Genomic DNA, 23,560 nt, shown 5'->3' with positions numbered 1-23,560 from the left:
CGGGCTGCCTGCACATGTGCATGCACACGCGTGTGCGCAGCACGCCTGTGCACATCTGCGTGCGTGTATCCACCCACGCGCAGGTACCTGAGCACACGTGCCCGTGGGTGCCTGTGTCTGCGCAGACACGGGCCTGTACGCATGCCTGCGCTCACGCGTGTGCGAGCGCACACGGACGCCTGGGCGTCTCCACACACGCATGTGCCCAGGTGCATGTGTGCAGACACCTACCTGCACGCATGCGTGGTCCTGAGCGCACACCTGTGTTCGCACACACACATGTGCACGCCTCCGTGCTCACACACATTTGCCTGTGTGCATGCCTGCGCTCACACATGTGCATGCACATGTATACACCTATGCATCTGTGCACACGCACACACCCTGGCACATGTGTGCACACGCCCGTCTGCATGCACACCCATTCCCACGTGCACGCCCATGTTTGCACACCCATGTTTGCAGACCCATGTTTGCACACTGCCATGCTCGCGCTTACACATGCCTGTATGTACACCTGCGCTCACGCATGTGCATGCACATACACGCACGCATCTATGCACACACTCAGACACGTGCATGCACAGCCCCATCTGCATGCACACACATTTGCGCACCCACACGCCTCCATACTTGAAGCCTCGTGTTGGCACCCCCACGCCTTTGCACACCCACACCTTTGCACACACCGTGCATGCACCCCCATGCCTTTACACACCCATGCATTTGCACCCCCACACCTTTGCACCCTCACACCTTACAAGCACCATGTTTACACACCCACGCCTTTGCACCCCTATGCATTTGCATGCACTGTGCTTGCACCCCCATGCATTTGCACCCCCATGCATTTGCACACACTGCGTTTGCACACCTATGTGTTTGCTCACACCAGGTTTGCACACCCGTGCCTTTGCACTTCCATGCCTTTGCATGCAGCGTGCTTGCACACCCGCGCATTTGCGCCCCCACACCTTTGCACCCCCACGCGTCTGCACCCTCACACCTTTGCACACACCGTGTTTGCACACCCACGCATTTGCATGCACCAGGTTTGCACACCCACGCCTTTGCACCGCCACGCGTTTTCACGCAGCATGCTTGCACCCCCACGCCTTTGCACCCCCGTGCATTTGCACCCCCACGCCTTTGCACGCACCCTGCTTGCACCCCCACGCCTTTGCACCCCCGTGCATTTGCACCCCCACGCCTTTGCACGCACCCTCCTTGCACCCCCCCTGCCCTCCCCACCCGAACTACACCTCCCAGCAGCCACCGCGCCCCGCCGCGCTTCCGCCGCCCAATCAGCGCTCGCCTTGCTAGCAGGTGCCATCATGGCGGTGCCCAGGCGCTGAAGGGAAGCGGTCGCCGGCCGCCGCGGTGCGGGGCGAAGGTGAGGGGCGGCGGGGGCGGGGGGGATCGGCGGCGGGGGGAAGCTCCGGGGGTCGGGCCCCGCACCTCTGGTGCGGGGCCCGACCCCCGGAGCTCCCCCCCCCGCCCCGGGGGGCTGCCAGGGCCCCAACCGCGGCCTCCTCTTCCCCTCAGGAGCCGCTGGGCCCCGCTCACCACCGGGCCCTGCTTCCCCCCATAACCCCCAGACCCCTCTGCTTCCCCCTCCCCTCCCCAAAATCCTGTCAGCCGCCCCCTGACACCCTCCCTTCTCCAGAGCGTGGCCATGAAGGTGGTGAACCTGAAGCAGGCCATCCTGCAGGCCTGGAAGGAGCGATGGAGCGACTATCAGTGGGCCGTAAATATGAAGAAGTTTTTCCCCCGTGGAGCTACGTGGGACATCCTCAACCTGGCAGGTCCGGGGACGTGGGGCTGGGGGAGCCACGGGGGATGGAGACAGCTTGGGGGGGCAGAGCAGGGGCGCAGGAGCGGGCTGGATGGGGCTTTCTGCTTTGGGGCTACTTGCTCCGGCACTGCCCAGCGTGGTCCTGTTGCCTCTCCCAGAGATGGACTCGGGGTTAAGCTGGCCTAAAACTCAGCCCGTGGTGGAGGGTTGGCCTGGCATCACAACCGAGGAGGGCCGGGCTCGCCGCTGGCTGTGGCGGCACGTGCCGAAACGCTGCTGACGCAGAGCTCCGGGATCGCACCGCTCTGCCCCAGCGCCGCTCGCCACCCGGCTGCGTGCAGGTTCCAGCTAGCTGCCTCAGTTTCCCCCACCCGCAGGGGATAACGACCCCGTCCGCCTCGTCACCGTGTCTAGCCGAGGGAGCGAAAAGCGCTGCGAAAGAGCCAGGTGCTGCTCCGAAGGCCGTTTCCCACCCCCGGTTATTAGAATTTCTTTTCCCGTCCCTATTCAAGGGCGTTTGATACAAATCTTGCCAAACGCTGGTACCTGCTGCGCTCCACGGTTTAAAGATTTGCCAGGCTTTTATGCCAATTATAGAAACTTGTTGCTAGGTTGTGTTGGTTTTTTTTTTTTTTTTTTCTCCTGTGCAGCAAGCGCATGTTTGCAAGCCTTGGATAAATAAACAGAGCGCTGCTCGAGGATTGCTGCACTGGGGGATTTAAAGGGAAATAGCCCTGGCACAGGCAGCAGCGCTCCTCGCCCCACCGAGGCGAGGGACCTTTCCCCAGTGGGTCTTTTTTAACTCCCTCCGTCCTACCGGTGTTTTTTCTGGCAGTGTCTGGCCCATGATGGTGGCTTTTGTCAAACCACATCCTCACAACTGAGCTCCTCGGGCCGGGTTTGTCCCCCTCCTGCTGTGGCCCGTGGTGGGGTCAGCGCGTGGATGCGCCCAGCCCCACGGCAATGTGGGGCTGAAGGAGCCGAGCTGGAGCTGTGGGGCCTGGCTGTGGCAGTGGGGCAGCCCTGGGGAGACCGATTTGCTCGGGGGGGGGCTGGCACAGCCCTGGGAGCAGGGGCTGCGAGCGCAGCGCTGGGGGATGCAGTGGGCAGTTGGCTTGAGGGCCAGCCCTGCCGCTGGCCAGCTGGTCCCCGGGGCTCCCTGGTGCCTGTTCCCGGCCCGGAGGGGCTGGCTCCTATTCTGCTCGGTGAGGCCGTGATGCCCGTGGGATGCTTGGTGTGGGCCCATCGGCGTATCCCCGAAAGCAGGGCCAGAAATTTCTGTAGGTTTTTTTTTCTGTCCTATGATTTCTGTAGAAACAGGTTTCTCCTGGGCAACTGTTAGCCAGGGCATGGCTTGTTAGCCTGGGCTTCCTTGGAGGGCAGCCTCTCTGCAAGGAGGGGAAGGGGGCCGGGCCCCTTTTTCCCTGCTGCAAACGGGAGCATAAAAGGGAGGATGCTGACACCGACGCCGTCCTGGGCAGCACAAGCGTTGTGGGCACACGGGGAAGCTGTTCCCGAGGCCCCGATGGCTGTAACAACCCCTGCCTCCCTCGCCGCAGCCCTAGAGCTGTCCTTTTCCAAGCTCGTGCCTTTCAGATTTAAACGACAAAGGAGGAAAAGCTGGCACGAGCTGCCAGGATCATGGCGGTGCCCAGCAAATCTATGCTGACACGTCTGCAGTGGGTAACAGCATGTGGCTGGCTCGTGTTGACACTCCCTGATTAGATGGGGAGGGGAAGGCTGCCATTAGCCTTCTGTCCTCGGGCTGAGATGCTTTTGGCTGAGGTCTCAGCCTTCGAGCGAGACCCAGGGAGTCTCCTGCTCCTGCGGTCGGGATCTGACGATGGCTGCTGCTCCTCCTCGCCTTTGGGGCGACCACTTCCCAAACGGCTGCTGCTCCCTCTTACATCTGGGTGCTTTGACCTACTTACAGCCCGTGCCGCAGCCCGGGGCCTGCTTTTGGGAGGTGGTTTTTGCGCTCTGCCATAGTTCAAATGGTCAATTAAAGGCTTGACTGAGCAGATAGGACGGGCAGAGCCCCTCCAGCGTCCACAGGCCAGCACTGGCAGGCAGCCGGCGGCCGGGAGGGCCAGACGTGCGGGGCTGGTCCCAGCTGAGAGGGGCTGTCTGCCCGGAGTTCAGCCCCAGGTGCCGGAGCAAAAGTCACTCAGTGAAGGATGTGAGAGCCTCCTGGGCAGGACGTGGGAGGGAGGGGAACGTGTTTGGAGAGCAGCAGGTGCTGTTTTGGGGCCAGGGTGCCTGGGGAGAGCTGAGTTAGCAGGAGGCTGCTTGCACTGACTGAATTATTTACCGGCTTTTGCCATCGGGGATTAGAAAGTTGTGGGATTCAGTTAATTTCAGGGAAGAGCAGCGCAGAGTTGCTGTGATTAGCACAGTTTGTCTTTGCCACCTTTCCTGGGGGATGAAGGCAGAGTGTGCGTGTGTCCCTGTGTCCCCGCACCGGGTACGTGCTGACCTGGGACCTCCCGGCCCCTCTCCTTTGCTTGCAGAGGCTCTTCTCGAGCAGGCCATGATCGGGCCATCACCGAACCCACTCATCTTGTCCTACCTGAAATACGCTATCAGCTCCCAGGTAATGCCGCTCCCCGTGCTGCAGACGCTGCTGGGTGTCGCCTTGCAGCCCCAATTAGCAGGTGGGCAAAGAAACCGGGGTGCGGAGTTGGTGGCGGGCAGACACCCTGAATCTCCTGTCTGTGCCTCCCCTGGGCTTGGGTGGGTGGTGGAGGGCTCGGCGTGTGCTTGAGGCAGGGATGTTTCTGTAAATACCCTCTGCCCCTCACCCGGCTGCATGCGGGGTGGAAATCCTCACCCTTCGAGAGCCTCCATGCTTGCTGTAAGCTCTGCGCTTTCTTAGCGCGGCATTTAACGCTGCCTAAATTTTGCGTGCAACAAATCAGCGATCACCTAAAAATGTCTGTTTGGATTTGTGCCGGGTCAATGCCCTGGCCCCGTCCACGGTGACAGGCAGTGGGGCCGTGCCCTGACCTTGCCGTTCCTCAGCAACAAGCGCCGCGCTGGCAAACATCACCCGCTAACACGCCGCCGCACCGGGTTTGTTTTGGTTTTGTGTTTTGTTCGTAGATGGTGTCTTATTCCACGGTCCTGACAGCCATCAGCAAGGTACGGCTCCGACAAGCGCTGTCTGAGTTTTTTCTCTTTACCTATGACCCATGTATCCATTTCCCTCCCCACAACTCGCAGCAAATATAGGTCAAGTGGAAAACGACATCCTCTGCCTGCTGAGTCAGCAGCGGCCAGACAGCACAGATTAGCACCCAAGCCCTTCCGTGTCCCGCTGGGGACAGGCTGCCGCCATGCCTGGCGGGTCCCGCTCTGTTTTTGGGGATGGCCGCGGGTGTGAAAGCCTTGTCCCCCCCACGTCGTGTGGGGCCTGGCAGGCTCCTGCCCTGCAGTGCCCTGCGTGTAAACCACACCTCGGCTGCCGGAAACCACATCCCTCTGTGGCCGGCGGCGTTGGCAGCGCCGTGGAGATCCGGAGCTGGCGATGGAAAAGCAGCGCTGCTCACGAGGGAGGGCTGCCAGCACCCGAGCCACGCGGCTGTGGCCACCCGCCCTGCTCGGCTGGCCGGCTTCCCACGGGTGCTTGGCATCCCCGTGCCGCTTTGATGGGGACGAGCCCTCTGCGGCTGCCTCCGCTCAGCGTTTGGGGCTGCTCTGTGGGGAGCAATAGCCCCTCGCAGGCTGCATCAGGCCCCCCGTCCTCCCTGGGTGCTAGCCTTGTTAGGGTGACCTCTGATCTGAAGGCAGAATAATTTGAGGGAGAATAATTTCTTTCCTCCCAGCTCCTTGTAGTTACTGGGGGACAGGAAGAGGAAGGCGCTGGTAGCCACGTGATGCCAGCATTGTTTTTGGGGTGCCGCAGGCTGAGCTCGGGGCTCTGCTGTAAATGTGCCACAAAGGCCTGATGAGGGTGGGGACCCCTCCAGCGGGGCTCAGCACCTATCCGGGGTGGTGGGTGTGCTCCCAGGTGAGGGTAGAGCCAGCGTACGGCTGGCTGACACCGAGCACGGTGGCGGGTCTGCTCCGAACAGCGCAGGCTCGTCGCTGTTCCCCTGGTTGTGTGTCGCTGTCCGTTCCGGCGGGGCAGGCAGAGCGCTGACCTTGACAGCTGAGGCTTCCTCCTTCAGATCAGCGTGGGCCGAGATCAGACCTGCAGGCTAGCTCCGGCCCGGCGGGGTGGCCCCATCTGCTCTGCGAGGAGGCGGGGAGCCGCGCTTCTGCCCACCGCCCTCCCGGCCCCGCGGCCAGCCGGGTTGTTGGCATGTGCTGCCGGCCCCGCCGAGCCGGGGATGGGCACGTGGGCTGGCGTCGAGCCACTGCCGCGTCAAGGTGGCCGGCGGGGAGTGGAGCTCAGGCCCCTGCCGCTGTCTTGGGGAGGCTGTCGAGAAAACCCAGCCTTATCCCCTGCTGCCGTGGTCCGGTTGCCTCCTGCGACGCTGGGAGGGCACGACCCAGCTGTCGGACAGCCCTGACCTAGTTCTCATTCGAGTGGCTGCTGGGCAGCTGCCAGGGCGAGCGTCCGGCGACCGGCAGCGCCTGGCCCAGCCCGCAGAGGAAGGGGTTGTGTTTGTTTTTGTTGCCGCTGAAGCCCGGTAGCCCCTATCTGAAATCCTTCCTTGTTCTCCTGCTCTAGTTTGATGACTTCTCCCGGGATCTGTGTGTCCAGTCGCTGCTGGAGATCATGGACATGTTCTGCGACCGCCTCAGGTACGGTGTGGCTCTTCCAGCCCTGCCGCCTCGGCCCCGGGCAGTACCGCGGGCAGGACTGGGAGCCGGTGGGGCCCGGCTGAGCCCTCACCCTGGCAGAGGGAGGCAGGTTTCCCCTCCAGCTCTGCGTCCATTCCCAAATTGCTGTCCCCCTCCAGCTGCCCCGGGCTGGGCTGCCACGTGAGTGCCAGCACAGGCAGAGCAGAGGGAGCCCAAAACCCCACCAGCTTTGTGGGAAGCTGCAAGAAACCCACCCATACTGGGATAAACATCTCTGCCGTGATATTCCTGCCCGGCTCAGGCGGATAGGGGTGGGCGTAAGCCCTGTGGCCTGAGGGTTTCTGTCCCCTCGGAGCGTTTTGTTTCTCTTGTGTGGCCTCTGCAGCTTCCCAAGGCCCGGCTACGTGTCCCTGTCTGCCAGTGCTCGCAGTTCTGCCTGTGCTGCCCCAGGCAGCTGCCTTGTTTTGCTTTGTGCTCTTCCGCTGGTGTTGCAGGACCCAGGGGAGTCCAGACCATTCAGGCCATGAAAACTTTTTTAGAAAGCTGAGAAATCTTCCTGTTAACCCCTGACAGCCACTTCGGGGAGGCTGGAGCAGAGAGCATGCGGTGGGGGGCAGCGGGAGGAGGAGGAGGAAGGCTGAAGGTAGCAGCTCTTCAATTACATGAAATGAAGCAGGAGCAATGAATATGCATCAGTCGCAGATGTTGACAAGGAGCTGTTGCTGGCCAACTGCAGAGCCGGCCGCTTAATCCAGTCCCTGCCTGATCTGATCCTCTGCTTAATTTGATCAAAACTTCTGGCCCCAATGATTTGTGCATCAGGAGGGGAAAGCGTTCACCTCTTGCAGCACATTGATCAATGCCCAGCCTCTCTTAGCAAGATAATTTGATTAGAGGCTTGGAAAGTTTCCCTGTAGTAGCGTGGCCAGAGAGGAGGCTGCACTGGGGAGACTTTATTTCCCCTGGCACAGTGCGGATGCTTGTGGGCTGAGCAGGTTGGGATCTGCGGTAGAGGAGCTGGCGGGCAGGCTGGGCTGGGCACAAGGGATGTGGGCTTGGATCCCCAGGTGGCCCCGTGTCTGTGCCTCGGTTTCCCTGGGGGCAGTAGCCCGGCCCAACGGTGAGCACAGTCCCGTTTCTTTTCCCTTCCCAGCTGCCACGGCAAAGCAGAGGAGTGCATTGGCCTCTGCCGGGCGCTGATGAGTGCCCTCAACTGGCTCCTGCGCTGCGCAGCCTTCTACACCGAGAAGGTGAAGGAGACGCTGGAGCAGGCGGCAGCTGAGAGCCAGCTGAAGATGTGTCTGGAGCGGCTGGAGAAGATGCTTGGCAGCACCAAGAACCGCGCCTTGATCCACATCGCGAAGCTGGAGGAGACGTGTATGTCGCTGCCCCTGCCCTGGCCTGCGGCATGCTCTGCCCGTGGCTGCTGCCAGGGCTTCCTCCTCATCGCTGCTGGCCCTGGGGAGATGTCGTTGCCACCTCTCCCTTCCCCCTGCCCGGCTCCTGCCGCATTGTCCCTGCAGCTCCAAACCCATCCATCTTCCAGCCCTGTTGCTGTAACCGTCCTCTCCCTGGCTCCGTGCCACCCTCTGCCCCCTCCCCTCCATGCTGCCCTTTGGAAGAGGAGCAGAATTAATGCAAAGGCTGCGTGAGCTGTTCCTGGATGCGCAGCAGGTCCTGTGCTCCGCCAGCGTGCCTGGCACAGCCCTGTACCTTCGGTTGGAGCCTGCGTCTGGCCAAGAGGCTGTGCCAGGCCAAGCCTGAAGCAGGAGCTGCCGGGTGGCACGCAGACCCTTGGCTTGGGTTTGCAGAGGTGCGCCGACTTCTGCTTACAGCGGGGTCCGGGAGGGAGCCCCAGCCTCAGCAGGCCCTCTGCGCTGCCGTGGGCCTTGTAGCCAGCCTGCCTGGCTGGCAGTCACTGTCCCCTGTCACTGTCCCCACCACTGAACGCCTGCCCTCCCTCCCCAGCCTCCTGGAGTGCCGTGGAGCAGTCCCTTGTCAAGCTGGGGGAGAACCTGAACATCCTCAGCAACTCCCCGCTGCGAAGCCAGGCTGACGACTGCATCTCCCTCATCAAGAGGTAGCTTTGTACTGCTGTCTCTGCGGGCTCGGAGGGTAAAATGGGTCTGAGCCCTGCTCTTCGGGCTGAGAGCCTCCTGCCTCCCTCCACGCTGGCTCCCTGCTTTCTTGTCCCTTCCTGGCTTGGACCCCTGCACCGGCAGTGGGCTGGGGCTGGCAAGAGGCCCTGGGGTAGGAGAGGGGACAGGGCTAGTGGTGACTTGCAGCAAAGCAATCTTACTCAGGAGTTGCTCCTCAGGTGGCCCTGGGGCCTCTTGCCATCCCTCAGCTGCTCTGGCCACACCAGAGCTGCCGTCCCTGCTCTGGATCCCCCCGGAGCTGCTCCCAGGGCCCGGGCTGTGGTGCGGGGGCTTGGCTGTGCCCAAGGGCTCCTCTGCAGGGCTCAGGAGCTACAAGTTGTCCTGCCCCAGAGAGATGCAGGACAGCAAAGGTCAGGGGCTTGGCCGGGAAGGGAGGGTGGGACAGGAGGAGCAAGGATCTGTCCATGCAAGGCTCCAGTGACGCTGTGCTGTTGTCTCCCACCCAGCATCCCCACCATGCTCTCAGTCCACTCTGAGCAGCTGAACAAGACCGGCTTCCCCACTGTGCATGCTGTGGTGCTGCTGGAGGGAACCATGAACCTCACGGGAGAGACCCAGCCACTGGTGGAGCAGCTGATGATGGTGAAGAGGATGCAGGTACGGAAGTGGCATCTTGTTCTCCTTCCTGCTCAGGGTGGGCCGGGGGCTGTGGCACCAGGGCCTCGCTGTAGCTTTGTGCTGTGTGCGTCCTTGTGCCGATCCTGATCCGAGGGTACGGGCACAGCTGCAGGGAGCAGCGTGAGCCCATCAACACCTTTGCAGGGGGTTCAGGGTTTGGTTGTGGTTGGGGGAGTCACTTTATTGCCTTTCCAGCACTGGAGGGTTTTGTCTGTGTGCCCCGCAGCGTATCCCCTCCCCGCTCTTCGTGCTGGAGATCTGGAAGGCCTGTTTTGTGGGCCTCATCGAGTCCCCGGAGGGCACAGAGGAGCTGAAGTGGACAGCTTTCACCTTCCTTAAGGTAGGGCCCAGCCACGCTGTGAGCACAGTGCTCCACACCCTGGCCCTGCTGCTGCCTTTTCCCCGCACGCCCGGCCCCTGCTGAGTGCTGAACCCTGGCAGAGCAATTAGTTCTGTCCTGCAGCATGCCCCTCGGGGTGCCCCCATGCTCCGGCTGAGCCTGCGGCAGCCCTCCTGCAACATGCTGAGCATCAGCTTTGCTGTCCAGGGCTTTTTTTCAGCCCAGCTCCACTTTGTTTTGCAGAGTGGCTTTCCTGGGATGTTGTGGGGGAAATTGTGGCCTTTGAAGGATACCACAGCAGCCTTGGGGTCTATGCTTCCACAGCTCAGTGGTGGACAGCCCTGGAGCAGTTGGCTTCACCTTTCTTTGAACCAGACAAAGGGGATCTGTGTAAAATTTCAGGCCTGACACATGTTCCGGCCTGTGCTGGGCTCCTCCGCAGCCTCAGTCCTCTGCCTGGCTGTTGAGAGGTGGCCATGCTCTCCGGCTCCCTGTGACGGTGGAAGGACCCTGCAGAGGGGAGGCAGGGGCACAGAGTCCCCTGGGCTGCTCCAAAAATGCTCCTTTCCTTGGGCTGGCCGAGCGGCTGCTTGCAGGCGTGTTTCGTGTGGGCTCCTGCAGCCTGTGGTGCTGGGAGGTTCTGAGTGCAGAATGCGGTCTGCCTCTCGGTCACATCCGTGCCCTGTGTCTTTCAGATCCCCCAGGTCCTGGTTAAACTCAAGAAGTATCCCCAAGGGGAGAAGGTGAGTCTTGAGGGCTGTCGATTGGAGCTGTTTGCCATGTTGTGTGCACAAGTGAGCTGTGTTTGTCATGATGGTGCTGGTGCCTGGCCAAATCTGTGTGGGGTGGCTGGGGTAGGAAACGGTCTATGTCCCAGCAACCTTCCTCTAATGCACAAAGCGGCGTGGGAGGGGAAGGTGGGCTCGTGTTGGCAGCACTCTGAGCTGAGCGCTTGGTTTTGTGCACAGCAGGACTTCACAGAGGACGTGAACTGCGCCTTCGAGTTCCTGCTGAAGCTGACCCCTCTGCTCGACAAAGCAGATCAGCGATGCAAGTGAGTGCTCGCCGTGTCCAGGGCTGACCTACAGCACCATGAGCCTGTGGCCAGTCCGTGCCACAACAACCCTGTCCCTTCTGCGGGGAGCTGCAGTACGAGGTGCTGAGGCAGCTCCTGGTGAGGATTTTTTAGTTTCTGATCCAATTCCTTCTTCCTGAGGACCTGAAGCTGCTAAATGAGCAAGGCAGTGAGTGTCTGACAGCTGATTCACATGTTGGTGATGCTGTGTGATATCTGGAGCTGCTTTTGGCCCTGCAGCATCCTTAGGGGGGTGGGAGCATGGGCTGGGGGGCAACCTAGGAGTCCCCCCGCCCCACAGCACTGCCTGGGGCAGCAGGAATGCTGTTCCTTAGGCTAGCGCTCTCCTTTCTCTTCCAGCTGTGACTGCACGAGTCTACTCCTGCAGGAGTGCAGCAAGCAGGGGCTGCTTTCGGAGGCCAACATGACCAACCTGATTGCCAAACGGTACAGCCCTCTCAAAAGTCTGGGTAACTAAGTGGGGTTGGAGCACCTCATCTTGCTGCCCTTTTTGGGGGGGAGCATAAAGGAGCAGCTGTGATGCTGCTGGCTGTCCTGCAGCTGGGACACCGTGGCCTGGAGGGACCAGGCTTTGCTTTCAGTGCCAGACTGAGTACAGTCAAAGTCTGTCCCCTCGGAGCGGTGGCTGGTGGTAGCCTGAGGTGGTGGCCTTCCCTTGGGGGTGCCGATGGTGGAGGTGGGTGGGAGGTGGCTGAGCCACGGGGAGGAGTGCGGCAGGGTGACGAATTCCTGCTCACTGGCCCTTCTTTGCGGATCCCCCCAGGACGGCGGACAGAGAACACGCTCCGCGCTTGAAATCGGCAGAGAACGCCAACATCCAACCAAACCCGGGGCTCATCCTGAGGGCTGAGCCGACTGTCACCAACATCCTGAAGGTGAGTCCCCTGCTGCACCCGTGCGGGCAGGCTGGTCTCAGCCCCAGAAACTGTTTCCAGCAGCACTGGCTCTCACCAGGCAGCTGGGGTGGTTAGGAGGTGCCTGATCTCCCCCTGCGCTGGGGTGGAGGAATGGAGGAATCACTCCCAGCCTTGCTGCTCTGCCGTGGAGACCAGGAGCTCTCCTCCTCCTTCCCAGGAAGCCGGAGGAGCTGTCAGGCAGCACATTATTGTCAGAGCCAGCAGCCTGAGCCCAGCCAGCTCTGCCCATCCTGCTCTCAGCTGCTTCCCCGAGTGCATCTTCCCCGGGGACTATCCCGTCCCTGCATCACTCTGGTTGCCTCACCGCTGCTGAGCGCGAGAGGATGTTTTGCTGCCCATCGTGCTGTCTCGGCACGCTGCAGCTCTCCCCGGCGCTGTGCCCTGCAGTGTCTGGGGCACGCAGGGCTCCGTCCCCACCCTGCCCCAAACCCTGCAGGTCCCTGCTCACTGGGGCCTCACGGGACAGCTCTGGCAGCCGATCAACTCTGCTCCCACGGTCAGAGTTTTACTCCTGCTCTGTAGCACGCATGCACCGTGACTTCTCTTTTCCTCTATTTTTTTTTTTTTTTTTTTGTAGACCATGGATGCGGATCACTCCAAGTCCCCTGAGGGTTTGCTGGGGGTCTTGGGCCACATGCTGTCTGGAAAGAGCCTGGACTTGCTGCTGGCAGCGGCAGCAGCGACGGGCAAGCTGAAATCCTTTGCTCGGAAGTTCATCAAGTGAGTGTCCACCTGGACAACACCGTCCCTGGTGACCAGCAGGGCTGGGGTGAGCGGGCAGCCCCCCAAGCTCTCCCTCGGACAGGGCTGGATGTGCCTCTGGCCCAGTGCCTGTGCAGCACTGGATCCAGCAGACCCCTGGGGAAGGCTGGGATCTCAGGGACACTGCACCCCGCAGCACCCCATCTCCTTCGCTTGTGCGTGAACAGGGCAAGGAATTGAAGTCGGGTTGGCTTAAGGGTATAAAACTGAAAGTGCTGGGACAGCCTCAGATCCAGGGCGCTCACTGTGTGTGCGCCTTTGGTCCCCAGACGTCCATGTCCTGGTTAGAGCACACGCACCAGCATGCGTGGGGCTGCGTGATGTGTTTCCTTGAGCAGGGAGGCCTGGGGTAGCTCAAACCACACCGGCCTGGCTGGGTATACAGCCCTGCCATGCCCACTCCATTTGGGGGTTCGTGCCGCTGCTGTATGCCGTGCTCAGAAATCCCCACGCAGCCGGGCAGAGCCAGCTCCGGTGAGAGGATGCGCTCAAATGCTGGGCTGACTGGGTGTGGGGAAAAGCAGCATTGCTGGACCTGTTTTGCTGCAGGGGAGCAGGGGGAGGAGGCAGCTCACCGCTGCTCTGCCGGAGGGTGTCTGCAGAGCCGGGCCCACTTCGATCCCTGCCCACCCTGCTCCTCCGTGAGGGGCACAGAGCTGGCACGGGGATGGGGAGCAGGAAGGGGTCTGCAGGCAGGGGCAGCCCCCTGCCCATCTCGGGGATGGGAAGAGGCCCATTTCACGTGATGATAATGCTTCACCGCAGCTCTCTCTGCCTCCTCTAGGCTGAATGAATTCACTAGGCTGAACGAATTCACGAAGCACATCACTGGAGAAGGCTGTAAGTGCGTGCGCATCCGCGTGTGGGGTGGTTTGAGCTGTGCTCCCCCCCGCTGCCACGTACTGGGATGCTGCGGGGCCTGGCTGGATTAAACGGGGACGAGCCACGGCGCCAGAGCAAGCCGAGCTGTGCCGTGCCGGCCACGGCCGGGGGCTGCCGGCAGTGACCCTGGCACAGGGGCACGTGGCTGGGCGCCAGCGGGGATCTGGGCTCCCGGGGACATGCTGCCCTCACGCGTGGCACATGCGTGTCCATCCCGAATGTGGGGTGTTCCCTGCTTGCAGGGGAAGAGCTCCTTTTCCCCAGCCCATGGGGCCCCTCGGGGCCGGCCCTGCCCCGGCTCCCTCCCTGGAAGGGGTGATGTGTCAGCACAGAGCCCGAGATAAGGACTCTGACTGCGTTTGCGTGTGATGAAACTTGCTGAGTGCTCTGACCTTCCATGGCACGGGGAGGGGGAGGCCTGGGGTGGGCTGGGGCTGCCGAACGGGAGGCCAAAGCTGCTTTGGGGGCTCGAGCGGAGGCAAATAGGTTGGAGGGAGGCCCTTGGCACATCCCCTGGAGCCCTCATTCGCACACAAGCACTCGGGGGGTTAGAAAAGCTGCCTGGAGGAAGCAGGGTCCCGGCCCCCGAGCTCACAGGGCTCCTGTCTGCCTCCTTGTGCCGAGGTTGGAGATCCCCAAGGTCTTTGTTTCTCCTCCCTCAGCCAAAGGCGGCTCGGTTCGAGCCCTGCTCTTCGACATCTCTTTCCTCATGCTGTGCCATGTGGCCCAGACCTACGGCTCAGAGGTAAGCATCCTCCGAGGGGATGGGGCTCTGACCTTGGGAGCGCAACCCACGCGCCGCAGCCTGCCAGCCTCCTCTAGCGGCCAGCCGGCCACCACCACCGTCCCCGCGGCCTCCCCGTCGCGTTGGCGTGAAGCACCCGGTGCCTTTCACCTGGTGCGGGTAGAAATCCATCCTTGCAGGGTCTGTCAGTGCCAGGCGATGGAGCAGGGGTGGCTGCAGCCTTCCTGAGGGCTTTGGTTGTGCTCCCTTTACCGTACCGTGGTATTGGTGAGAACGCTGACTCCACGCTTTCTCCGGGCTGGCTCTGATTTCACCGGACTTTTCCCAGCATTGCCCCTCTGGTTTGGGGCTGGCTGGCCAGGGGGAGCCCATGCAGCCAGGCTGAGCATCAGCCCTCCCTTGTGAGAGGAGGAACTTGCAGCCCCGCTCAGGAAACAGCGTTTTGGTTGCATGAAAATTTTCCAGGTTTCGACATCTATGTGTGTTGGGAGGCAAAACGATACCGAAACATCGGGAATGCAGAGAGGGGAGTGAAAGGCAGGCAGGAGGGGGCCTGCCCAGCCGGCCCTGGGGGAGTCCTGGCTGAAGGCAGCTTGGAGCGGACGTGCCCGGGGCTCTCTGATGAGATCTTATCCCCCGGCCCAGCCCAGAGCGACTTTCCTGACCAGCTGCTGCTGAACAGATGTGCAAAACTTTTTTTTTTTTTTTTTTTTTTTTTTTTGACAAAAATAGCGTCCCTTGGGTGGTGGCGGGCTGAAGGGAGGAAGCGGCGTGCGGGATTCCCAGCTTGTGTCCCCCCCTGGGAGCCCTCCCAGCTGGCTGCCGGCTGGGCTGCGTGCCCCGGCCACGGGCTGCGTGCCCCGGCCCCGCGGAGCTGTGGGCCAGCCGGCCCCAGTGCTGGGGACCCTGAGCGCAGCTCGGAGGCAGGGGACAAGTGGCCCTTTCTGGGCAGGACACGGGGATCCCGCTGCCACGCTTGCAGCCGCTCGGGACTGCTCCTGTCCCCGAGGGAAGCGCTGGAGAGCTGCTCTGAGATGGGCTGTGGTCCCCCGGGGAGTCCTCTGGTAGAGGGGGGAAAGCACAGCCACAGACTGGAAACCGGTGCCTTACTGGGGGGGGGCCCTCTCCAGTGCCCCCAGTAAGGACTGGGGGGCCAAGCGGTGCCTTACTGGGTGCTCTCCAGTGCCTTACTGGGGGCCGAGCGGTGCCTTACTTGGGGGGGCTCTCCAGTGCCTTACTGGGGGCCGAACGGTGCCTTACTGGGGGCTCTCCAGTGCCTTATTGGGGGCCGAGCGGTGCCTTACTGGGGGCTCTCCAGTGCCTTACTGGGGGCTCTCTGGTGCACGCCTCTCGGTGCAGGCCACAGGGCGGCGCTGTTCCCTTGACCATGAGCTCCCCAGGGTGGGGGGGGGGTCCCAGCTCAGGGCGGGGGTCCCAGCCCAGGGTGAGGGTCCCCAGCAGGCTCCCTGCAGGATGCAGGCCGCGCAGCAGACCCCCTGTGCCGGTTCCCTTCCAGGTGATCCTGTCGGAGTCGAGCCCAGCGGGCGAGGTGCCCTTCTTTGAGACCTGGATGCTGACCTGCATGCCCGAGGAAGGCAAGATCCTCAACCCTGACCACCCCTGCTTCCGCCCCGACTCCACCAAGGTGGAGTCCCTGGTCGCCCTCCTCAACAACTCCTCCGAGATGAAGCTGGTGTAAGAGCTCAGTGTGTGCACCCACCCTGCCGGGCTGGGGTAGACTGGGAGGCGGGCACCCACCCCATCTTTCCTGGCCCCGTGGCCACTCTGAACGAGTGCCTGAGCCCCTCACTTCTCTCTTCCCTGGCAGGCAGATGAAGTGGCATGAGGCATGTCTGAGCATCTCAGCCGCCATCCTGGAGATCCTCAACGCCTGGGAGAACGGTGTCCTCACCTTTGAGTCGATCCAGGTGGACCTGGCGGGAGGATGGGGCAGAGCAGGGGCACTGACACTGCGCTGTGTCCTGAAGAGGGGCCAAGGCTTGAGCAGGGCAGGGGTCCCCCGTCCTCTCCTGAATGCTCCTGCAGCCGCTGTGGAGCTCGCTGGCTCCTTCATGACTTGGGTGGGGAAATGATGTGGCTCCAGCCCCTTGATGCTGCCCCAAACCGCCCCGTTGGTGGCAGTGGGGCTGGCAGGGGCGGGGTCACCCCATGGAGGAGAGAAGGGCTTGGACCCTGCAATCGGGGCCCGCAGCCCTGGGAGGTGATGCTGAGTTAAAGTGTGTCCATCCACACATCTCTGCTCATCCTCCTCTGCTCTTCTCTCCTTTCCTAGAAAATCACAGACAACATCAAGGGGAAGGTGTGCAGCATGGCGGTGTGCGCCGTGGCCTGGCTGGTGGCCCATGTCCGCATGCTGGGCTTGGATGAGCGGGAGAAGTCCCTGCAGATGATCCGGCAGCTGGCCACCCCCCTGTATGGCGAGAACACGCTGCAGTTCTACAATGAGCGGTGAGCTCCGGCGCGCCAGGCCCCGTGCCGTGCCGTCTCCTGCCTTTCTTCCGCTTCCTGGGGCCTGTGTGACCCCATCTCTCTCTGCCGCAGCGTGGTGATCATGAGCTCCATCCTGGAGCACATGTGCGCAGACGTCCTGCAGCAGACGGCCACGCAGATCAAGTTCCCTTCCACAGGCATGGACACCATCCCCTACTGGAACCTGCTGCCCCCCAAGAAGCCCATCAAGGAGGTGCTGACGAGCGTGTTCACAAAGGTGCTGGAGAAGGGCTGGGTCGACAGCCGCTCCATCCACATCTTCGACACCCTGCTGCACATGGGGGGTGTCTACTGGTTCTGCAACAACCTGGTCAAGGTATGGGATGGAAGAGGGAGGTGGCTGTGACCCCCAGCGCTATGGCTGGTTGTCGAGCCCAGGATTGCTGGGTCTAACCCGTGCTCCTCGTGCCCAGGAGTCCTGGTTGTGGCTGGGCTGGCTGCTGTGACAGCCCCGGGTGCTGGAGGCGAGCGGGGCAGGCCCAGCCATGCCCCTGCCTCCCTCAGCCCTGCCCTCTGCCTCGCAGGAGCTGCTGAAGGAGACGCGGAAGGAGCACACGCTGCGGGCTGTGGAGCTGCTCTATGCCATCTTCTGCCTGGACATGCAGCAGCTGACGCTGACCCTGCTGGGCCACATCTTGCCCAACCTGCTCACAGACTCCTCCAAGTGGCACACCCTCATGGACCCGCCGGGGAAGGCCCTGGCCAAGTAAGACCCTGGATCCGTGGTCACCCTCTCCTTTGGGGCAAGTGGGCCTGTTTTTGGAGATGCGGAGATGCTCTGTGCTGGGACGGGGGTCCCAGCCACCTGCTTCCCGCTCTGGCCCCAGCACAGTGCCGGCAGGAGCAGACACGCTGGTGTCCTGGGCCCCGTTCCCTGCTGCCTCTCGCTGAGGAGGGACCTGCAGCGTCCCGTCCCGGCGCACGCTCTGGGCTCTGCCATCTTCCCTTCCTCGTGTGCCGCCATCCGGGTGGGCTGGCAGCACCTCGCAGTGTCCCTGCTCTGTCCCCAGGCTCTCCGTCTGGTGTGCCCTGAGCTCCTACTCATCCCACAACAAGGGCCAGGCGTCCGCCAGGCAGAAGAAGAGGCACCGAGAGGATATTGAGGTGTGTCCGGCATGGAGCGGGGTTTGGTTGGAGGCTCTCTGTGTGCAAAAGCGGGCAGCGTCTGCAGGAGGTGATGGTGGCAGGAGGAGTGGGTAGCTGAGACCAGACCCCCTACCCAGGTTGTCTGGGCTGTCTGAGGACCTTTGGCCTTAAAGAGCAGGGTTTTCCCTTCTCTTTTCTGGGGAAGGGGGGCTGTAATGAGATGCTCCGTACGTGGTTGGCCCAGGCTGAGATGCTCTGGATGAATGGAGATCATAGTCCTGGGCCGTGGGGCTGCGCAGAGCCCAGGGTGGGTCGTCAGCCCCGGGGAGCGGGGCCAGAATCCCCCCTCAGAGAGGGGCTGGTGGGGCTGAACCTTCTCTGCCCTGCCAGGATTACATCAGCCTGTTCCCGCTGGACGACACGCAGCCCTCCAAGCTGATGCGCCTGCTGAGCTCCAACGAGGAAGATTCCAACATCCTCTCCAGCCCCAGTAAGTGCGGGAGGGCGGCTCCTGGGGAAGGCACCGTCCTGCCTCGCTGCTCGTTTCTGGGCGTGAAATGTGTATTGACACAAAAACGCTTCTCTTCCCAAGCTGGCCAGGTGAAGATTTAGAGCTCTCGAGTGTGTTTTGCTGAGTTACCCTGGAGCTTTTGCACTTAGAAAAGGTCAAGGTCTTTATTTCTCTGATCAGAACAACTTAGGAAAGGGGATGAGGTTACACCTTCCCTCTGTGACGTTGCCACCCAACCCAGTGCGTCACACATGAGGGGCTCAGGGTGGTTTTTTTTAGAACCTTGTCACCCTCAGCCAGTCTGCGTGGGACCAAAGAGCTGATGTGCTGCAGCAAGAATGGCAGGAGGTGACATTCCTAATGTCTGTGGCTAAATCCTGAAATTCCATTGTTCTTAACAAGGCAGCGAGCGGAGCTGATGAGTCCCTACATCTCTGTGTCCCCGCAGCGCTGCGCTGCGGGTTGCGACAGCTCCGGCAGGACGTGCCGAGGGGGTGTCCGTGCTCTCCTGCCATGGTGGGGTGCTGTCACGGCTCCCACATACATTGTCTGGACTCCTGAGCAATGAGTCAGGATATGCCTTGGTCATTGTTTCTCCTGATGCCCTTGTCCTAAGTTACTCTTTATTTATTAGTCTTCAACGCATCCATCAACTTGTGGTTTTTGTTGGTTTCATTACTGTTGAAATACGGGGTTTTCCCTTTATTTCACTATCTTTTTTTAACTTCTGAGGCAGTTCCACCTCTTTCCAGTGACATTCAGGACTTTTTTTGGGCTGTTTGCTGCAGCGATGTGGAAATGCTGCTTCCTGCAGCAGCCACGTAGCTCATGTGATTCCATGAGAAAAGTGTGGGAGGGCTTTCTTTTTTTAGTGAGCATCCTCACAGCAGCACAAGGTGGATCCCAGTAGCTGTGTCCTATGGGGTCTGCACAAGAGCATTTCCAGGAGATTCCCATCCTGTTGGACCGGAGATGGCCCGGTTCCTCTCCCGCAGGAGCACCCAGCAGTGCTTTGCAGTTTGGGTCAGATAAACCCCCTTGGTCTGTCCCAAGATTTGCTGCTAGTCCATTGGACATGCCTCAGCTCTGGTAGCTAAATTGTACCCTGAGAGTGAGATTTGAGTGCTGCCGTGCAGCTGTCGAACATCTGGCTCGCTCCACCCAGCCGGCTGTGCTGCCAGCAGCGTGCGCAGGATGTGTAGCATGCACGTTGCTTCGCCTTGGCAGAGTGCTATTCTCCTGATCGTGACATTGCGTTACATTGCTCGTGCCCTCATGAAGCGTCAGGGACGAGTCACTGCTGCAATTAAAACCGAACAGGGAGCAGCAAGGGAGGCACACTCACGGTCTCACTCACGCTTGCCCTTTGGCGATGTCGTTAAACTTGGTCAGACTCGGAATAAATCTGGCTTGTGCAAGAGCGAAGTGTCACTCCCCAAGGGCAGCGGTGGCAGCGTGTGGAGCCCTCCCCGGGCTCCTGCACTCTGTCATGCCTGGGGCATGCGTGGGCCCACGCTGCCTGCCAGGGCTGCTCATGCCCCGGCAAAGAGGGATGGTGACCAAGGCAGAGACTGTCTGCCTGCTGCGCGTCTCTGGCGTGCCCGAGCGGCAAAGACTGCGCTCGTTTGGGCGCGGAGGGCATCAAGGACCATGGTCCAAACCTCTCCCACTCCATGAGGTAGCTCATGGCAAAGCCCCTCCTGGAGCCCAAGGATGGGGCGAGTTCGAACGGCCGGAGCTGGCCAAGGTGGGCACGTTGGCACAGCCGAGGGGGCCAAGAGGCCGTCCAGCCTGCCCCCAGGCCGACGCTTGTTCTCCTCCCCAACAGATCGCTCGATGAGCAGCTCGCTGTCCGCCTCCCAGCTTCACACCGTCAGCATGAGGGACCCGCTGAACAGGGTGCTAGGTAACGGGGCCGCATCCCACCGGGGGTACCCAACGGCGAGGCCTGGCTGTGGGGTGGGATCCAACCGTGCCGAGCCACTGGTGGGGACCTGTCCCCTGTGCGGGAGGCTTGGGCCACCCCCCAGCCTCCCTGAACTGGCCTGGCTTTTGATATTTCCCCATCTCCGCAGCAAACCTCTTCCTGCTAATCTCTTCCATCCTGGGGGCCAAGATGGCCGGCACCCACACCCAGTTCGTCCAGTGGTTCATGGAGGAGTGCGTGGACTGCCTGGAGCAGGGCAGCCGCGGCAGCATCCTCCAGTTCATGCCCTTCACCATGGTGAGTCCCGCGGCCGTGACATTCTCCCTGGTCGCAGGGCGCTCCGGGGTGCTGGTCCCACAGGACAGGCAGGCACGTCCAGGGCAGTCTTGCTGCCCAGCTCGCCTGTCTCCAGCCCTGTTGCGAGTCAGCTGTCTTTCTCCTCTCTCCGGGCAGGTTTCGGAGCTGGTGAAAGTGTCCACCATGTCCAGTCCCAAAATTGTCCTGGCCATCACGGATCTCAGCCTGCCCCTGGGCCGCCGTGTCGCTGCCAAAGCCATCGCTGCGCTTTGAGCGGGGCACCTCCCTTCTGCCGTGCAGGAGAGGGCTGCCGGGCAGCCATCAAGAAATCCGGGAGAGCCTGGATGCTCAGCTGGGACTGGGATGCCTGGGACAGCCTCTCCGTCACTGCGGGCTCAGCCTGGCCCTGCCTGGGGGCTGCTTCCCTCTGCGTTCGGCCTCCCAGAGGCTTCCCCTTGCTGCCCCGTGCTGGGCTTTCAGAGACTGAGACAACCCCCCCTGCTTTTTTTCTATAATTAATTCAGTCCTTTTGTAAAACCAGGCTTTGCTTTGTTTCTGTTTGGGTTCCTGACTGCAGCTCAGGGCCCTGGGGCTCCCCAAAACCCTCATCTCAGGGGGAACTGAATGCTGGGGGTGAGGGGAGAGTAAGTGGCCAAGACCTGTGCTGGGCAGGGGAGGGAAATCACGCGCTCTGTCCCTAACCCCGCTGCCCTCACCCCGGAGAAGTGCGTGAGGGCGGTGGGCTGCCCGTGATGCTCCCTTTGGGGAGCGGGTGCCTGCGGCCGGCCAGCCACAGATGTGTGGCTGGGTGGAGCGCAGATGCTTTCCTGCCGTGCTGTAAGCTGCAAGCAAATTCTTGTTGGAAATTCCTCCAATTCTTGTTGGAAATTCCTCCACGTGAGCATGAGTTCACCCCGCGTCTCCAGCTGTGAGCATGGCACCCAGCGGCCACTGAGTAACCGTGGCCTCGCCAGCACCGCGCCGGTCTTGTGCTGGGAGAGGCGTCCCCGTGGGGCTGTCCCGGCACCCAGTCAGCTGCTTTGGTGGTGAATCCACCTGTAACTGTCACGAAACCCCGACCCTGAGGGGGTGGCAGGGCTGGGGCGCCTTTGCCTTTGCCTATGCTTTCATTTATGTTTTCTGCTTGACTCACGAGAAAGGGGGAAGCGGTGCCTGGGGTAGCCAGGCACCAGCCTTCCCCTCGGGGTGCCCTGGCTCGGAGCCCGCTCCCTGCCCTGTCCCCGGGGCTGGGCTGTGCCTCCTACCCCCCTCGGCATTAGCAGGGCTCACAGCCCCTGTTTTGGGGGCTCCAAAGCGAGTGCTTTGGTGGTGCTGAGGGAGAGGTGTCGCAGGGAGGCCCCGGAGCGGTGTCGCAGGGTTTGGGTCAATGCTGGCTGTGGAAAAAGCAGCCGGAGGCTGACTCGGGGCCTGCCTGACCCCCGCCTGCTCCTTGGGATGAGCTCAGCTCTTGGCTGCTCGTGGGCTTTGCTGGAGGGAGAAACCCTGACGCGGTCGGCGGAGGAGCCTTGCTGTGCTCGGGGTGGCTGCGGCTGCTCGTCCAGGGGCCCAGAGAGCAGTTTGTCCTCGGCCATCTCGCACCCAAGCATCCTGTCCCTGCTGCCTGCCGTGAGTGCGTCCCCAAGCTGGCAGCAGGCTGGCACGCACCGGCCCCTGGCGTGAGGGCAGACAGCGAGCGGGCCGCGGGGCTGGGTGGAGCGGCGAGCGGAGCTGCCGCATGCACCGGGGCGGGACGCAGGGTGGGGGGCGAGGGCTGCCCCTGCCACAGAGCCCGGTGCTCCCGCTGTGCCGCGGCCAGTGCTGCTCCTCGCCGGGCCTGACTTGGGCACGAGTCCGGCGCTGAGCTGGCACTGACCGGCCCAGGCACCCCTGCCCCGGGCCCGTGGCAGCGCCTGCTCGCCCAGGGGCGGCTCTTTACCGTTAGCGCAGAGCAAAGAGCAGGACCTGGCGCTCTTGGCCTTCTCAACTCTGTCAATATTTGCCAGCGGCAGCCCTGCGCTCGCCGTTGGTGCCCGGCACTTCACCTTCCAGGAAAGGGCTGGAGCGCGAGAAGGGATTTCCTGTAAGTGCTGATAAGCCGGGGGAGGAAGGAGCAATGGCTCTTGCCAGTTGCTCTCCCGAGAGCTGCTGCACGCAGGGTGTGTGCCCAAATAAGCCCGGGTGGCAGTGGCTTCCCCACGTTGGGATGGTGGCGATGGTCCGGGATGGGGCGGTGGGTGGCAGTGGGGCTCTGGCCCCGTGCCGGGCTGGGAAATTGGGGGAAGGCAGGAACGGGGACCCCCCCCAGCATCCACCAGAGCTCGGCTCCGTCTCTGCCGTGGCCGGGCTGAGCGTGGTGCGGGGATGCCAGCGGTCACGGGACGCGAGCATGGGACCGGTGGGAGGAAGCGGGACTGGCGCAAGCCCGGGAGCACAGGGACAGCCTGCGGTGGCCAAACAGCCATGGGGGTGCGGGGCGAGGCCGTGGGCTGGCTGGGGATGGCTGCGCGAGTTTGCCGGGACAGGGGGAGATGCCTAGCTCTCCTGGCTCTGCCAGCTTCACTCGGGCATATCCGTTTGTCCATCCACCTTGCCTTTCTCCCTGCTAAAAGTCCTGTCCCCCGGTGTGGTGCCGGTACCCACGCCAAGACAGCTCGCTGTGGCCCCAGGCTGCCGCCCTCGGCTCGGCGCTGCTGGTGTGTGCGGGCTCCGGCGCTTTCTAGGAACCGGCTCTTGCCCAAGCGATGCTGCTGGGTGCGGGAGGAAGCTGCCGCCCCCGGGGAAGCCGCGCCCAGCCACCCCGCAGGTGCTGCCCGGCCCTCGGGGAGCTTGTGCCACATTGCAGGGGCAGGAGGGCCGGCGGTGCTGGTTTTCACCCGGGTTGGATGCTGCTGAGCCAGCGACCACAGTGGAAACGAGCCCCTTCCCCCCATGTCTCATCTCTCTGTCACCGTGTCCCCATGCCCCGGCCGTGCAGTGTCCTCACCCCCTCACCCCCCCCCGCACATGCAGGAGACAGCAGGACAGACAGATAGCCCAGACTCTGGAGCAAAAAATAGAGTTTATTTCCATTTTTATCGCATATAAAAAAAAAATAGCACATATTTCTTGGGCTCACTCAGCTGCAGCAATAAATACAGTACAAAACACACCGAAAAGCCCCCGCCG

At 62.2% G+C, this 23,560-nt stretch overlaps 1 protein-coding gene across 1 annotated transcript; it reads left to right on the top strand.

Annotated features, from left to right (window-relative positions):
• The first annotated feature begins 1,365 nt into the window (after positions 1-1,365).
• MED24 (mediator complex subunit 24) lies at positions 1,366-20,668 on the top strand. Its single transcript, XM_075722676.1, has 26 exons — positions 1,366-1,393; positions 1,667-1,805; positions 4,306-4,388; positions 4,898-4,936; positions 6,471-6,544; positions 7,698-7,921; positions 8,513-8,624; positions 9,150-9,300; positions 9,548-9,661; positions 10,357-10,404; positions 10,633-10,715; positions 11,097-11,183; positions 11,521-11,632; positions 12,252-12,394; positions 13,239-13,276; positions 13,981-14,063; positions 15,580-15,758; positions 15,892-15,991; positions 16,357-16,532; positions 16,626-16,890; positions 17,099-17,280; positions 17,585-17,678; positions 18,051-18,150; positions 20,000-20,077; positions 20,247-20,395; positions 20,552-20,668. Exons 2-26 carry the CDS (start codon positions 1,676-1,678, stop codon positions 20,666-20,668), a joined length of 2,961 nt encoding a protein of 986 aa, XP_075578791.1. The 5' UTR covers positions 1,366-1,393; positions 1,667-1,675.
• The last annotated feature ends 2,892 nt before the right edge of the window (positions 20,669-23,560 follow it).

Source organism: Pelecanus crispus, chromosome 18 (genome assembly GCF_030463565.1).
Source record: "Pelecanus crispus isolate bPelCri1 chromosome 18, bPelCri1.pri, whole genome shotgun sequence".
Classification (NCBI taxonomy): Eukaryota; Metazoa; Chordata; class Aves; order Pelecaniformes; family Pelecanidae; genus Pelecanus; species Pelecanus crispus.
The sequence above is the reverse complement of the archived record's forward strand: the minus strand, read 5'-3'. Positions and strand labels throughout refer to the sequence as shown.

Excerpts from the sequence above, each read along its gene's own strand:
- MED24 (XM_075722676.1), top strand. The coding sequence starts at position 1,676 with ATGAAGGTGGTGAACCTGAAGCAGGCCATCCTGCAGGCCTGGAAGGAG. Across the intron at positions 6,545-7,697 it reads ATGTTCTGCGACCGCCTCAG|CTGCCACGGCAAAGCAGAGG; the intron begins GTACGGTGTGGC and ends TTCCCTTCCCAG. Across the intron at positions 20,078-20,246 it reads CCCGCTGAACAGGGTGCTAG|CAAACCTCTTCCTGCTAATC; the intron begins GTAACGGGGCCG and ends CCATCTCCGCAG.